This window comes from Meleagris gallopavo, chromosome 19 (assembly GCF_905368555.1).
Source record: "Meleagris gallopavo chromosome 19, MGAL_WU_HG_1.1, whole genome shotgun sequence".
Classification (NCBI taxonomy): domain Eukaryota; kingdom Metazoa; phylum Chordata; class Aves; order Galliformes; family Phasianidae; genus Meleagris; species Meleagris gallopavo.
Genome location: NC_139422.1, coordinates 8,691,393 through 8,706,870, shown reverse-complemented (window position 1 = coordinate 8,706,870; position 15,478 = coordinate 8,691,393). Strand labels below are relative to the sequence as shown.

At 37.9% G+C, this 15,478-nt stretch overlaps 1 protein-coding gene and 1 long non-coding RNA gene across 17 annotated transcripts in view; one reads left to right on the top strand and one right to left on the bottom strand.

Moving 5' to 3' along the window:
* The window catches only part of LOC116217297 (uncharacterized), a 67,190-nt gene that overhangs the window by 34,499 nt on the left and 17,213 nt on the right, over nucleotides 1–15,478 (bottom strand). For both annotated transcript variants that reach the window (XR_014887296.1, XR_014887297.1), the window contains exon 3: nucleotides 11,472–11,571. This is a non-coding gene — a long non-coding RNA (uncharacterized LOC116217297). The remainder of the gene's footprint in view (nucleotides 1–11,471; nucleotides 11,572–15,478) is intronic.
* Nucleotides 1–15,478, top strand: part of STRBP (spermatid perinuclear RNA binding protein) — a 63,039-nt gene that overhangs the window by 38,631 nt on the left and 8,930 nt on the right. For 8 of the 15 annotated variants that reach the window (XM_010721051.4, XM_085239421.1, XM_085239415.1 and 5 more), the window contains 7 exons: nucleotides 257–456; nucleotides 2,049–2,207; nucleotides 3,615–3,749; nucleotides 4,516–4,656; nucleotides 6,368–6,494; nucleotides 8,157–8,201; nucleotides 10,779–11,224. In XM_010721051.4, coding sequence (XP_010719353.1) covers nucleotides 257–456; nucleotides 2,049–2,207; nucleotides 3,615–3,749; nucleotides 4,516–4,656; nucleotides 6,368–6,494; nucleotides 8,157–8,201; nucleotides 10,779–10,855 — 884 coding nt within the window. In that variant the 3' untranslated portion in view covers nucleotides 10,856–11,224. Of the gene's footprint in view, nucleotides 1–256; nucleotides 457–2,048; nucleotides 2,208–3,614; nucleotides 3,750–4,515; nucleotides 4,657–6,367; nucleotides 6,495–8,156; nucleotides 8,202–10,778; nucleotides 11,225–14,431; nucleotides 14,497–15,478 lie in introns of those variants that run through there. The other 7 variants (XR_014887295.1, XR_014887294.1, XM_085239425.1 and 4 more) reach the window with 2 other exon arrangements.

The window sequence follows — 15,478 nt, the reverse complement described above, 5'->3', positions numbered from 1 at the left end:
TTATTATAAAGGCCAGGAAGAATACAGATAGCTATAAGAGAACTGTATTCATTTTAAAATATGGATAATTATAGTTATCCAAATGTGAAATAGTTTATTGCAGACATAAATGTTGTGACTACCCTTAATCTTCGAGAGACTGCAAGGTTGTTTTGCACCTTTATACTGACAATGCACTTAAATGCAAACTGATACAAACTGTTTCATTTCTTTATTCATCCTGTTAATCTCCCTCCTTTCTTCTCCCCACACTTAGTACTAGATAGTAAAGCAATAGATCTCATGAATGCTCTGATGAGGCTGAACCAAATCAGGCCGGGGCTTCAGTATAAGCTGCTGTCCCAGTCTGGTCCAGTCCATGCCCCAGTCTTCACAATGTCTGTAGATGTTGATGGTACAACATATGAAGCATCAGGACCTTCTAAGAAAACAGCCAAGCTCCATGTGGCAGTGAAGGTAAGGCAGCCTAAAGTAATCTGCTAACCTCAGATCTTGGAACACAGAGCATGAAATATGGTTGTCAGAACTAGTAATGCTAGTGAAATTCAGTAATAACTGAGTGAAGCTGAGTTACTACCTATGTACTGAGAACGTGGTTGGGCAATTGGATGAAAAAGCATCACTGATTTTAGAATAGTGGAGAGGAACAATGTGGAAGGAAAATCTCCCATGGCTCTACATGTCAGCTCATAGACTGAATGTGGTATTTAAGTTTTGCATCAGTGGTGGGAGGGGTGTCTGTATGTCAGTTTTGTTCTACTTCTTGCTCCTGTTGATTAGAAGACAGCATGTTGGTGGCTCCTTCTTTGACCCCTTTCTTCTCCAAATCTCTCCATTCATGGACAGTTAAACTCCTTGAAACAAAGAGCTGTTTCCTGTCTTCAGTATTGGAATACCTTCATGCACAGTGGTAAAGACTATGCATAATGATTGGTCTCCAGTCCGCTTTCAGTAAAAGACTAAAATACAGTCACTGGTTGACTTCTTGTAGGTGCTGTACATTGGCAGAGCTCTTGTATTTTAAACATTAGTAGACTGGAATGCCAATGTGAGCACCTTTAATGCATGACAAGGAGGTAGTTGAGATGTTAAAGCAGACCAAGTCTATTGGGTTTCTGGAAAAAGGGAAGTTTGTTTCACATGAATTATCTGTAGGAGAACCTCTTAACTGCAGTTATGATAAAAACAAGTGCATCTGTCATTCTGTGCTTCATTCTGTGTATTTTTAAGAACTGCATTTTTCAGAAACTTCATTTGGCAACTTTGTGCTTTCTTTTGATTTCAGTATTGAAAATCCCATTGTCCTTTGTGCTTTCAAGTTCAAAGTGTCCAAAAGTATCTGAGGGAATGTGTTGTTCCTCAGGAAAGGCAACTCTGCATGTGTGTTCTTCCTGACTTTCTTCCTCATACCTTTATTTTACCTCACTCCCTGCAGTTGTTTGCAGAGAAGTAAAAGGGAGGGAGTGGGAAGGGGGAAATAAGGCTTGCTCTGAAGGGCTGTAACTTCTCTGCCCTTGAACTTCTCTGTGTTTGATAGATCTTTGCTGGTACCTACCCAGCTCTGTTCTCTATCTACACACACATATCCTGGGCTGCATTTAAAAACATCCCTGATTCAAGCCAAGGACAAATGGATGGTGCAGCAAACTAGCTTTCCCTGGCCACCAGCACCCCACCCTCATTAACCCTTCTACCCCCCCGGTAAAATCTGGGCCCTCGTTTCCCATACTGAAAAGGGAGCTTACTCTTAACATTTGAGTTTCTAGATCTTACTTTTCTAAAAACTAAGAGCCCTGAAAATTCAGCTAAATGTACAGCACAAAGAGACAAAAACTTCTGTTTGTGTTGATTTCACTTCTGGAAACCTGGGACTATTTTCACTATTGCTACACTGCTTTTCTCCGTTTCAACATAGGAGAAAATACATTTTCTAAGCAGTGTGCCTTTACTAAATGTCTGGTGGCCATTCTTCCTTTGTGATCAGCCTTCTATGTTTGTTTTTGTACTATTACCTATTTTACAGTCAATTACCCGTATTTTTGTTGTAGGTTTTACAAGCAATGGGTTATCCAACTGGTTTTGATGCAGATGTTGAGTGTGTGAGTTCTGATGAAAAATCAGATAATGAAGGTAAAAATGAAACAGTGTCTTCAATCTCAAGCAATAATACTGGAAATTCTACAGCTGACACCTCTGCTACCCTAGAGGTGAGTAGTCCATAGAAAAGTCAAAGTGATGAAGAGGTATACTATTTTTTTTTGTTTCCTTCTTTCCTGGAAGAGGATGATGTATTAATTACAGCAGTGGTTGATAAATTGAAGAGTTTCCAGGCTCAGACCTGCCCTGCCATAGGCTGCGGACTGATAATTTGATCTTTGCGCTGCTTCTTCTGGTGGAGCAGCCATATTGTGCTCTTCAAATCATAAATTCTTCTTGATAGGTATTCTTTCCTACTTTGCTCACATGTGGTCCAAGGAGCAGGACATTTTGTTTGCTACCTTTGAGTCTTAGTAATGGCAATCTGGCACTTTCTCTTCTATAATAAACTCAAAAAGGTATAGTTCTGTAGACAATAACTTAATGATCCATCTGTGTGACCAATAAAATATTTTTAAAATTCATTAGGAGATGTTAAGAAGCATAAACCTAATACCTCTATGCATATCAAATGGCTTGGAAAAAGCTGCATTGAAAAGGAATCAATTTCACTATAGTCAGTGTTAATTTTGCCACTTGTACCTAAGTCCGTTGCTATAATGAAGAAAGCTGTGCTTGTTTCCTCACTGAAGTTCTGAAAAATACAGTATTCCTCAAATAAAAAAATTCCAGTAATTTTAGCATCCTGACTGAACATTTCTGAAATTATGGTGGTATGGGCCTCTAGTATATTAATTTACTTTCAAAGGACAGTTCCTAGCACTAGGACTCTTGATCCTTATCCAAAATTAGAACTTGTGTTTGGAAATTTCTCTCAATCCATTGTTCTTTACTAGTGAGTGGTCATTTGCACCTGTTGCTGAGTGCACTATAATGCAGGTTCACATGCTCGTGCACTTAGATCTAAACACAACCTTCCTTGCTTCCAGATATATTTGTTTCAATATGTAACCTGTGCTGAAACTTCCTCAGTTTCAGAGCTCTCAGTACACCAGAAAGTAATTAGATCAAGCAGCAGAGAAGTGTGCAAGGTTGTGAAGGCCAGCATACCCCGTATCAGCACTTGATTTCAAGGAACTTGACGCCATGACTTCAGTCCTGGATACCTTGGGGGTTTGAATTCCGAGTGCGGCTGGTGTGATGCTTGGTGATATGTAGATACCAGGCTAGGCTCTGAAACCACTAGCTTGCTATCATGCTAGAGAAGAGACTTTCTATCTGCTGTTCTAGGGCATCATGTTATCAGGGCAGTGTTACCTTTGATACAGGTCTGCTCCTGGAAATTCTGGTGAGATGTGTATTGGGAACAACATGCTACTGCCAAGGCTTTAAAAATTGAAAATGCTGCCAAATGGCTGGCCACTTGACCTTGATACTGTATGCTTATAATGCTGCAGATATTTGTCCACTGTTTGAAGACATAAGGCTCTAAAGCAATCCCATGCATGTCTCTCTAGGTAAGAACTCAGGGTCCTATACTGACAGCAAGTGGCAAAAATCCAGTGATGGAGCTCAATGAAAAAAGAAGAGGTCTGAAGTATGAGCTCATCTCTGAAACAGGTGGAAGCCATGACAAGCGCTTTGTGATGGAGGTGAGCAAAACAGAATTGTAGAGTTGGTAAGCAGTTTTACTAACAGTGCTTCAGTTCTTGGAGTTGCTTGTTGCTACAGTTTAGATTTCTTTTGATTTTGCTTTTTGTATCTCTTACTGCTCCCCTGAGTTGCAGAAGGTAATGTCTTGTGCTTTAGGAAAACAAAAGGAGAATTAAAACTGAACTTCGAAAGCCCAAAACCATATCATATCTTGACATAAGTAGGATAAAAGTAAGATCCACAGCCTGAAAAACAAAAATATCTGATTAGCAAGCCTTGCAAGCATGCTTGGTAACCTCACAGTTTGAATCTTCTGTTGTCATCTTAGCAGTATTATTTGAAATGACTGGGAGAGATTAAATTTGTTTGTCTTAACCTACTTCTGCTATATTTGAAGTAGCACTGAGTTTTAGAAGAGGTACGAGGTAGCACCTCAGATAAATAGTGTGAGTATAGTGTAAGCAAAGATGTTGGGGATGTCCCATCTCCAAGCAGCATCACTTATCTGTTGAACTTAGAGCATATTGGTTAAATTTTTTATCAAATAGATATATTGGTCCTCTTTTAATTCCTGTTGTAGTTTTTAGGTTCCTGATTCAGTGATAACAGTGGTTCATGTGATCACTTCAGTATTCTTTATTATGTTTCAGAAGCAACAGAGTTCTTGTTTTTTAACTACTGAAGCTGTCTCATCGCTGACTAGCAGGTATAGCATGGTATTCCCAAGGGTATATAATAGACATAAACTCTTATCTCAATTTTCAGGTAGAAGTAGATGGCCAGAAATTCAGAGGTGCAGGCCCAAATAAGAAAGTAGCAAAAGCAAGTGCTGCATTAGCAGCACTTGAGAAACTGTTTTCTGGACCTAATGCAGCAAACAACAAGAAAAAGAAAATTCTTCCTCAGGTAAGAATTGTTGCTTGCTTTACATTCTGTTACCGCAGCTCTGTGTCTTTAATGATACAGGAGTCTCCACAGGAAGTAATTTCGGTGTTTTGTCTTATGGGCTTGCAGTAAGGCTTCTGACTTTTATTCTTTGACAGTAACTACAGTAGCATAACAACACAGTATGATATTTGGGACCACACAGTACTAATTGCCACTATGAAATGTTTTCATATTCTTAAGGAGTTTAAGCTGAAGGAAATACAGTAGAAAATGTGGCACAAAGAAGTGGTGATGAGCTGGAGAAAATACAGTAAGTTCAGTGGTTGAGTGATAACATGGAAGTCTATACTTTGTCAGAGCATACTGTGCTACTCCATCACTTACATAGACTTAGAGAACAAATCACGTATAGTTTGGCAAAGGCATTATTTCTAGGTTCTGTAGTAGGCTGAGATTTCTGTACCAGACTTTGAAAATGAGACATTTCATTTAGTGAGGAACACTACTAAAATTAAAACAAACAAACAAACAAAAAAATAATCTTGGTCTTGTCCACTAGGTTTAACAGTCCCAATGATCACTCAAGTTTAAGGTTGAACAGAGCAGAAACTATCGTGTCCTTCCTACAGAGAACTGCTGACAGAGGAGAAAAAAACAAAACAAACAAAAAACAAACAAAAACAAAACAAAAAACCCCATGAGGATTACCAGTTACCATCTGAGTCTCTTTTGTACAAATACATTAACATTAGGATTTTCTTGTCATTTCAGGAGCAGAATAAAATAGACTTAAATGACAAGTCAACTCTTTTTGTCTTTGTTCTATTACTAATCAAAATCCTCCTCGTTTTACTAAGACTTTTGGTTAGGAGTATTTCAATTTCCATTACTGTGCTGAAAGTTCACAACATCAGAAAAAACACTACCTCATAGGATAATGTTCCACAGACAGCTGAGATACGAAGACTCATGATTCGAGCATTTTCTAAATTGACTTTTGTACTATTTTTTTTTTTTTTTCTTCTTCTGTGTTCACTAGTTCTCTTTTTTTGCAGAAGGCAGTGATGGCAATAACTTCACTTTGAATTAACAGGATATGCATGATTTTACAGTGTGTCTACAAGACAGCCAGGGGGGCATCTAGTAACACAAAGCTCTGCTCTGATGCAGTAAGCAGTAACAGCTTCTGCAACTCCTTGCAGTATTCTGAGATTTTTTGACAGTGGAAAAGAAAATGCTGATCTAAAGCAGTCTAATGTTTTCGTGAGGTGGTTATTTGTCTTTATAGTGAAGTCCTGACCCTGCTGAAGATACATGAATTCAGGGTGGTAGGAGAAAAGCAAAGGCCTTTTTGTAAATCAGTGAGAGGCAGTTTGTAGGGAAAGACAGCAGAGAGGCATACCAAAGAAAGGTGCAGAAACCACTGGGGTAAGTCATGACCACACAACCAGAACTCTGGTAAATGAAACACAGCCTGATCATGCTGACTACAAGGTCTGAGTAAGGTGAACACGATCCTGATTTAGAACTAGAACATGTCTGCTGAAGGGACTCGGTTTCTGCCAGTCATTCTTCTGACATAACTTTTCCATTCTGTACTCTGCCTTAAGCAAGGACGGTGCATCATGCATGGTTAAAGACATTCAGGAAAGATAGTGATTTAATGTAGATGGCCCTATATTTCCAGCAACATTTTAACATTCTGAATTGGTATTATTATTATTCCAAGCAGACTAAAGGAGTTGTCAATACAGCTGTTTCTGCAGCAGTCCAGGCTGTGCGAGGTAGAGGACGAGGTGCTTTAACAAGAGGTGCATTTGTTGGGGCAGCTGCTGCTACTGGATACATAACACCAGGTAAGGAGGCATGGCACAAATAGCTAATACTTTCAATTCTGCCTGCTGCTGTGTTCCATTCTATGTGTTAGTCATCTATTCAGCTTCAATCATCTGAGATAAAGCAGAAGAGAGAATTCTTGGGGCTTTAAATAAATCAGAGCTCAAAAACTGGCAGTACTTGTGAAGGATAAGTCTGCAACCTGGAACTCCATGTACACAGAGTAAGAGAACATCTATCCCCACAATGGCTTCCTGGGCTTTATTCTTTTGTTTTTTTTTTCCATAGTTCTCTGCTATGGCACAATTCCCAAAGCTTTTTTCCTAAGTGAGGAACCTCCTGGACCATGGACCTTTAGTGTTATGAGTGGCCCTCTTGAGAACTTCTTGCAGGGATAAATCTGGCAGGATTAGGAGTCACTGTGATCCCAGAAGTTGGCCATACAAATTTGGCATACAAGCACAGCTTCTAACATTGCCTTCTGTAGTGATGAAAAAATAATTAAAAGAATTTCCATTTGTACTCTGGCTGATGTTAATTTATCATCTTGGTTATACTATTCTTGTTAGCAGTGAGGACTGGATCGTTTGGAATCTAGAGGCCTTGTAGTTCACATCTGTGTGTCATACTTATTGTATAAAGAAACTGAATTATTAATCAAGTTACCTTACTGCTGATTCTTCAGGGCAGATCTGCAACCATCAGAAGCAAAATTGTTTAAGCTTGAAAGGTTAGGTGCTCAGCTACTAGTGACTCATCCAATATAGTGATGCATGGTTGATTTGTTTGTTTAACCAGTAGATTGCAAGCAGGTTTGAAAGACACGCAGTGTAAAGTGTTACTGAACTGCAAGAAAATTTTAATATTCACTTTCTCCTTTTCAGATTACAGTATGAGCTCTAATTTGAGCTATTCACACATACCAATAGCAAAGCCCTGTTGTTTGGTAGACCTCCTTCCTGGCACAGTAGAACACAGTAAAACAGCATGATGTCTTCATGCTGTTCCTGTATGTTGATGTAATCATAAATATTAAAAAAACAGTAATTCATTTTTAATGGCTGTTAACATTGGTTTTGGAACTGTCTTTCTGCCTGAGGAATCATTTATGAGACACTTGAACCTGTCAGGGGCATGTTCTTTGCCAGCATGGAATTACTCCAGAAATAGGTTTAATTTCCCAGTCATTGCAGTTGTTAAGCTTTTATTGGTCTTGGCCGACACACAGTATTTCTCTTCATCCTCTTCTCAGAAATCTGTTGCTTTTTGTGATGGACAAGTGATCCCACCAGATAAAGCAGGTGAGGGACACAACCTGTAAAGCCTCAATTATTGAGATGTTGTTACTAAGATTGGTGTTATGCACTGTTTCTGTATCTCACTCCACAGTAACACCTACCTCTGGAAGAAGGTTCCTGTTCTTGGGTTTGCATCTAGATTTTCAGATGTTCTTTCTGAAACTTTCTTTTGGCTGTCAAGTATCAGAAAATGCTGAATTCACATAGGAACTTCACTGATAATGACATGGCATCTGCCACAGGCATCTAGCACTACCTTCCTTTTTGTGGAAGTTGAAGAAAAGCTATGTACCGGAAAGGGTACATGTGTTTTGGTATGCAAATACCAACTGTCTGCAGTTACCAGGGGAAATGAAATGCATCCCTCATCTGTTTGTATTGCAGGCTATGGAGCGCCGTATGGGTACAGTACAGCTGCACCAGCTTACGGTACGTACAGCCCAGTAATTAACAAATTAGAAAATATACAGAAATTCTTGTGCCAGTCCAAATGTGGCAGTCCAAGCCGGTTTAGGGTTTACAGTAGAAATTAAGAGATTAAAGTTCTTAAAATGTGACTACAAGAACACTTCTATGCCATAACCTTGTGGTTCTTTTTTGGTTGGAGTAGCTTTTTTGCCTATGCTTTGCCTGATCTTGTGGAAGGACTGCTTGTTCTAATTGCCTGTTCCCTCTCATACTGAAACTGAAGTAGTTTTCTTACTTTTTACAGCCAATCTGTGCTCCATTCAAAGACTACCGAAGGGCCTATGTCAGCATCTCTGAGCAATATTTATCTAAGTGACATTAAAATCATTGGCAAAATATTTGTCTACAAGTTTAACTGGCTTGTGGACTAAGCTCCCTTAATACAGTCAACTCCCTGAAATATCCAGTACAGTCTAAGTCTATGTGCATACACAAGCCAATCCCCAACACACACACCCCTTGCTGCAGGCTAAAACCACTGCTACCTGGGACAAGCAAAATGATTTTGTATAGCTTATACTGTGATTAGGCTGCAAGGATGGTAGTATATGGTCATTTGCCACAATGCTTTTAATAAGAAACGCAGTAAAATCAGGCTGGTAAAGGATTGGTTTCATGAAGACAGTAAAATAAACTAACAATGATGGGAAAGGTTTTTCTTACTTCAACTTCTCCCTACCCACCTGCTTTTTTTTTTTAATGCTAGACTAACATAGCATATTTACCTCTATCTGGCCCTTTTGGTTACTTTGAATGAGGTTTATGTGGCAATGGGAGCAAAGGAGTTTGGAGTCAGTGATATGTCCTGGCACGCAAAAAAATAAACCCTGCATCTACTAGAACTGGTACCAATGTCCTCACTTGTCACAGGGCAGGAGGGAAATCCTGCTACTTAAATGACAAGCTGGGTACATTTCAAGGTCTGCAGGTTTTTTTCACATGGGAAACCAAGCTTGCATTCCTATTTCCTAGCTTTTGTCATATTTATAATACTTGTTCCGTTCCAATTTGTACAGCTTGGAAAATACCAACTCCCCAGATAGCATTGTAAAAGTTAGAAACAGTTTCAAATACTTATTTAATCACTTTCTTTTAGAGGTATGAGCTATAAGCATTGAAGAATGGTATTGCTTTATTGGAAATGTTCACTTTGCTTGACTAAGACTAGCTGGTTCTATTCTATACTTCTACCGTGGAAAGGGGAAGTACAGTGGACAGTGGGCTGCACTTACAAGTGTAGAATTCTCCCTTGTAAACCTTTCTAGCTCTGCAAATCCTGTCTCATTGACTGGTCAGGTGCTTCGAAAAATGGCAGCTGACAGCTGTGCTTTCCTATTGAGAGTATTCTGTACACTGGCCTTTTTTTCATGTTTTTTCAAGAGAAAATAAAAGGAAATTATGTTTATAGCTTATTTCATGGCATGCATTTTTTAAAAAAAATCTCCTTTCCAACCTGTAGTGACTGGCTATAACCTACATCAGTAGATACCTGCCCATATGTATTTTTACAAGCCAGAGCATATAGTGACATATCATAAATCCTTTCCCAGCTGAAGACAGAACAACTGTTACCAGTGTTCCTGCTTTTATATTCCTTTCTTCATTCCTTCTGTTTCATGTTTTTCTCACGATGCTTATTTTGGGAGCTGGATTTTAATCACTTGTTTGTGTATATGTGACATATCACTGACTTCAAAGCATTGTGGAATTGGATGCCCCCATTTTTCACATAAAGAGTTTCTGTTTTTAATGTTTTATGATTGTGATGCGAAGTACTGGGATAATGCTTTTTGGCTGTAAGGTAAACGTCTCTCTGCCTTTGTAAGCTGTTGCATGTTGGGAAACTTCACTTTGATCATTTGATGCTCTGGAATACCTGCTGTTGCTGCTTTGTGATTTCTAAATGGATACGTAGGTTAAAAACTAGTATATAAATAGGAAAGAATATTTTTAAAAAGCATTTAATTGTGCAGAAGCTTGTGAGGCCACAAGAACTCTATAATAATCATGAAATCAGGCATATATTAATCTTTCCAGACTTGCAACTTCAATACAGGATAGCAAATGCAAAATAAAGAAGATACAGAATTTACTGTAGGTGCTTGATTTCTGACTGATCTACATAGATGCTTATCAGAACTGCAGTTTCCCTGTGAATATTCTTCTATGCGTAGCAGTTCCTGTCTAGAATATCTGCAGTTGTAACTGGGCTATGAAGTTAGAAAACAGAATGAGGTAGTAGAGATGAAGCTATTTCAAAATGATAGTTAAAATCCAATCTCTTTTCAACAAAATGCATTCTCTTTTGAGAATACTGCTTAATTTTTCAAAATACAGGGACAAAAATAAAAGCAAACAATGCTAACCATCTGTTTGAAATAGCACAAAGTGTTGAAATGTTACTGTTTGAGACTCTGCACCCTAAAACGACATCGATTGATCTGGAAAAGGTTAATGAAAACGTGATTATAAGCTCTTATCTGACTTTCTTGGATCACTGAACTTATTTGGAGTCCTCTCCCTTTTTTCTCTCTGTAGGTTTACCCAAGAGAATGGTTCTGTTACCAGTTATGAAATTCCCAACTTATCCTGTTCCCCACTACTCATTCTTTTAGCAAATGGCAGAAGCTAATTCCTATTGATTGAACAACACAGTACAGTACAGAATGTTAGAAGAAAAAAGCCTTTTTATCCTGTTTCCTTTGAACACATACTTGAGCAAAGTCATTTGTAAAGAAACATCTTTTTCCTACTTTTTGATTTTAACAAAATGCAAATTTAGTTCTCTAAAACTTGAAAAAAAATGTTCTGTGAAATGTTACCTCATTTTCAAATAACTTATACCAGCCTTCTGTTATAGGGAAGAACTAGAAGCTTAAACCTTACGTTTTAAATGAAGTATCCAATTATGTAAAATTAAATTTGTGAAGGATGTATAGAATATAAAACACTGATCACAAATAAACTGTTTTGTTGTAACACAAGAGTACTGCCTGTTTCCTAATGCAGTCGCACAGATTCAGTTAATGACCTGTACTTGTTGTAGGGTTACTTAAAGTAGGGCACAGTTCTTTAAAAAATAATAATAAATTAAAAAAAAACAACAACAACCACACAACAGAAACTTCACAGTTAAAATACAACTTTGTAAATATTATGCTCTGTAATAAACTTAGTAAATTATGCATTAGATATTGTTTTATCTTATTTTATAGAGCTAAGCATCAGTACCTGAGTTTCCTTAGAACCTTTAAAGTCAGCATACTGAAACTCTCAGTGACTTCAGACAGTCTTAATTATCCAAGAAGACTTTTCACTTGTATACAGAATACTGAAAAACAAACAAAGGGAAATAATCTTAGACTGTCTCTTTGTGTTAGGTTACATTCTGTGAAAAACAACAATGGAATTTCCCACAAAAGGACTCATTATGTAATTACAGCTATACACAATTAAGTCTGTATTGCCCAGAGAAAGGACAACGATAACATTACAGTCAGATTCTTTAAAACTCAAAAACTGCTTGTTTTCCTTTCGTTTTTTACAAAAAAAAAAAAGAGAAAAAAAATGCAATTGTTCTTGTGGCCTTCTTCACTCTTAAGATTGTCTGCCCACCCTTGATTTTCCATTCACTGTTTTTTCAGTAAGGGTTTTATTTGTTAATCTCTTACGAAAACAAAAGGTTCTCCTTTTTCCCCTTACATTTATAAGAATCTAAAGCAGCAACAAGGTCCCCATGAAAACTTGCTATTTAATTGTCCCAGTTCTTGTTGAGTGCTGCTGTGGAAAGTGACACACTTCAGCCATAGGCCAGTACATTTCTTAAGAGTTAGTGCTCAAACCAAATGAATTCTTTTTCAGATAAAGGAGCGTGTGCACCTGTCCTGGAATCCCAGACAGGTCCCAGCTCCATGCTGTCTCCATGTATTTTAGAATTCTGCAGAAAACCTGCTGTAGGCTTCAAGTAGTCTTTATTAAGGTATCACCCCCACAAAATAAGCAGCACTGCTGGTTGTACTTCTCAGACCTCACCAGTTGTTTTTCCAGAGGTTTGCTTTAGGTCATGCTCTTTTCAAGATTGCCTGTATGCACTGTTCCCCAACAGACTTTGCTGTTGAGGCAGAGGGGTGCTTTATTTATGAAGAGGATCTAAGAACTGCTTAAAGCACTGTAAAGTTCCTCCTTTCCTCCATCCCCTCCATTATAAGGAAAGATACTACAGAACAGCTTAATAAGGGGTGGCTTATATAACAAGCTGCTCTTCTTGGAATTAACTGCAGCTGTTAAGCTAAGTATTTGTGCTTAGAAATATTTCTATCTTAAATGTTTTTTCTTCTGCTGTAGCTCTCACTTTTGTTTGGTGCTGGTGGTACTTTAATAAAAAATGAAGATCTACTGACAAGCAGTGATGAGCCTGCTGTTGTCATACATGCATTAGTGTTGAAATAAAGAGCAGGGTCTGGAGGATGTAACCAAATTGAGTGGTGCTCATAAATCACCAACACATTTTGCTGGCCTATGGATGAAAGGAAGCCATCACGGAGCAGAAAAAGCATGGCTGATAAGAGCCCATTTTTGTTAATCAAATATTCATTAAAGGAATATTTCCTCTGCACACGTTTTTCCCCTTTCCCTCCTGCCCCTCCTCCCCCCGGCCCCTGTTTTGGAGTTCCCAATTGGCAACTGTTTTCTTTTTCAATAATCCCCAGATTTGTAAAATTTTCTAACAAAATAATGTCTGAACCAATTGTATACAATAAACATTTGTATACCAAAGAACTTGTTCCTTATTTCAAAAACAAGGAGGGCGCTATGCTCTTTTCCAACATGATGGCAGTCATTTCAGACAATTGATAAAAGTCTTTTTTTTTTTTTGTCATTTGTTGGGAGTTACTAACCACATTGTAAACTTGCCCCCCTTGCTGCATATTTTACATTTCTCTGCTTTACTGGAAATATGAATGAGCTGTCAGTTCTTTGTTTAGAAAGTGGTAACCTTGGACAGTGTTAGATGTTTCAATACCTTCACAGAACTCAAAGTGCCCATTTTACAATGAAAATTCCACTTGCAGCTGAAAGAGCAGAGAAATTTAAATGGAGCTTTAGCTTCAGCCACTCTCTGAAATTAACATGAAGTTTTGCTTCTCTGCTCTTTTCCCACTGTAGGTGGTTTTTTCATTGACAGTCCCTATTGCCAGCCTCTCAGCATCGCACCTCTTATTATTCACTTGGGCCCTCAAGATTTCTTCTCTGACTTCTAGAACCATCAGGTTGTGTGGCTCGAAATGGCATTTTGTACATGTCTTAAAAGCAAGAACAAAAGTGGCTCGTTTTGAGGTTTCTCAACTTCAGACATGGAATCTGAACTTTTTCCTTTTTTTTTTTCCTTCCTTCCAAAGTGCTTTTCTCACTTCTTGAACTTTGTTCCATTTAATGAAAAGCAATACTCCAAGCCACAGTCCTTTCTTTGGGTACATAGCAATAGATGTGTATATACTTCTGGTTATTTTCTTTACATTAGAAGGGAAAGACTGGTCTAGAAGGGGTGGGGTTAAGGGGGAGGGAAATACAAAACAAGACCCAGCAGGGCACTCGCTTTAAGCAGTGAATCCTGCACTGACTTTCCCTACTTAAGTATTTTAGAATTTTAATACTATGGTTATTTGCATGTCTCCTATACAAATTGCTACAAAGACTTACAGTGGTCACTTCTGAAGCAGTAGTGCTTTGTACCATTGTACATGTCAGCAGACATGAAATGTAGCAAAAAGCCAGGAAAATATAGTATATTTTTCTCCAAAATATAACTAAAAGTTATTCTCTCTCTCTCTCCTCTCTCTCTCTTTCTTTACCACATCATTAATGTGAGGCACAAAAAGGGTAGGCCTGAACTTGACTTTGAAATAGTTGCTTTTGTGTCTCTGAAAATATCACCAATGGATAGGAAAATGTAGTATCTGGTCAATCTCCAGATCAGGATCTTTGCTGCTATTATAGTTGGGTTTTTTCCTTTTAAGTATTTGTTTGTTGATACTCTTAAGATTGTGAATCAGTAATCAGCAATAACTGAAAGGTAAATGTCTTTGCTTATTTAAATGGTATTGGAACATCTACATATTGCAGTTAAGACTTTTGAGCAGTTTTCAGCAGGTTAATACCACTTTATTCTCATTCTCTCCGGACCTTCATAGCCATATGCACTTGTATAAAATAAGCAGAAATTTAATGACTGTAAGCTGAGATCGTGATATAAAAGGTAAGAGATTTTATTTTCAGCTTAAAGAGTATTTTTACTGCTTTTTTTTCCTAAAAATCTCACTTACCTGTGAAAGTCTTGTATATGGTACATTTTTTATTATTTAACTCTGTGTTTAAACAAGTAATATTTAGGTCTGAATTCCAACTTTTTACGTTGTCAAGGCCAGTTCAAATATTCTGCTTTGAGTTTAATAATATTACTTAACGCTTTTAAGAAATAGTTTGGTTTTATCAACAGACTGTTCCACTTTAAATATCCTTTCGCATAGCCTAAAAAGCTGTACTGATACTGCTGTGTATGAGGCACTGCATTCCTTGCATATTTGTCAAAAACATTCGGGTAGGTACTAAAGCCACGGCCTGCGCTGAAAGCCACACCACGGTGATAAGGATGTGAAATAAAAATGCCAAGTGCAACATGGAACGCTATCTAACTTGTAAGAGAGACATTATTTCTCTAAACTACTAAAGCTGAACTCCAAATGGAGAATGAAAAAGTTTGATGATATTACAGTTTAAATCTGCAGAGATCAGATTGCACTAGGCCAAGTTAATTCACAAAGCAGCCGATCTGCTTTCCTCTTGTGGGCACAGCAGGAGATGGGAAGGCAGGCAGGCAGGCAGGGATTTAAGCCTGCATGAATAAATTGTTCAGCTGTAGTTTTCTAAAGATAGAAATGAAAATAGAGACATCCATAAATACTTTCAGTGCTCTAGTAGATGTTTTAACTAATGTTTTACATGGAGGAAAATGGTTTAAGACTTATATGGTGCACATGATATGTGTAGTTTTAAAATAGTTACTTTTTTAATTTGCATTTATATAACCTTACATTATGCAAAGTTGCATAGTACAGTGCTGCTCAACTGCAGTACTTGCAGCAGTTGAAGTTGCTGGAAACAACTCTTTTTATATTAAAAAAAAAGGGAGGGGGGGAGGGAAGTGGGGTGATGTATTAACATTTTAGGGTCTCATTTCA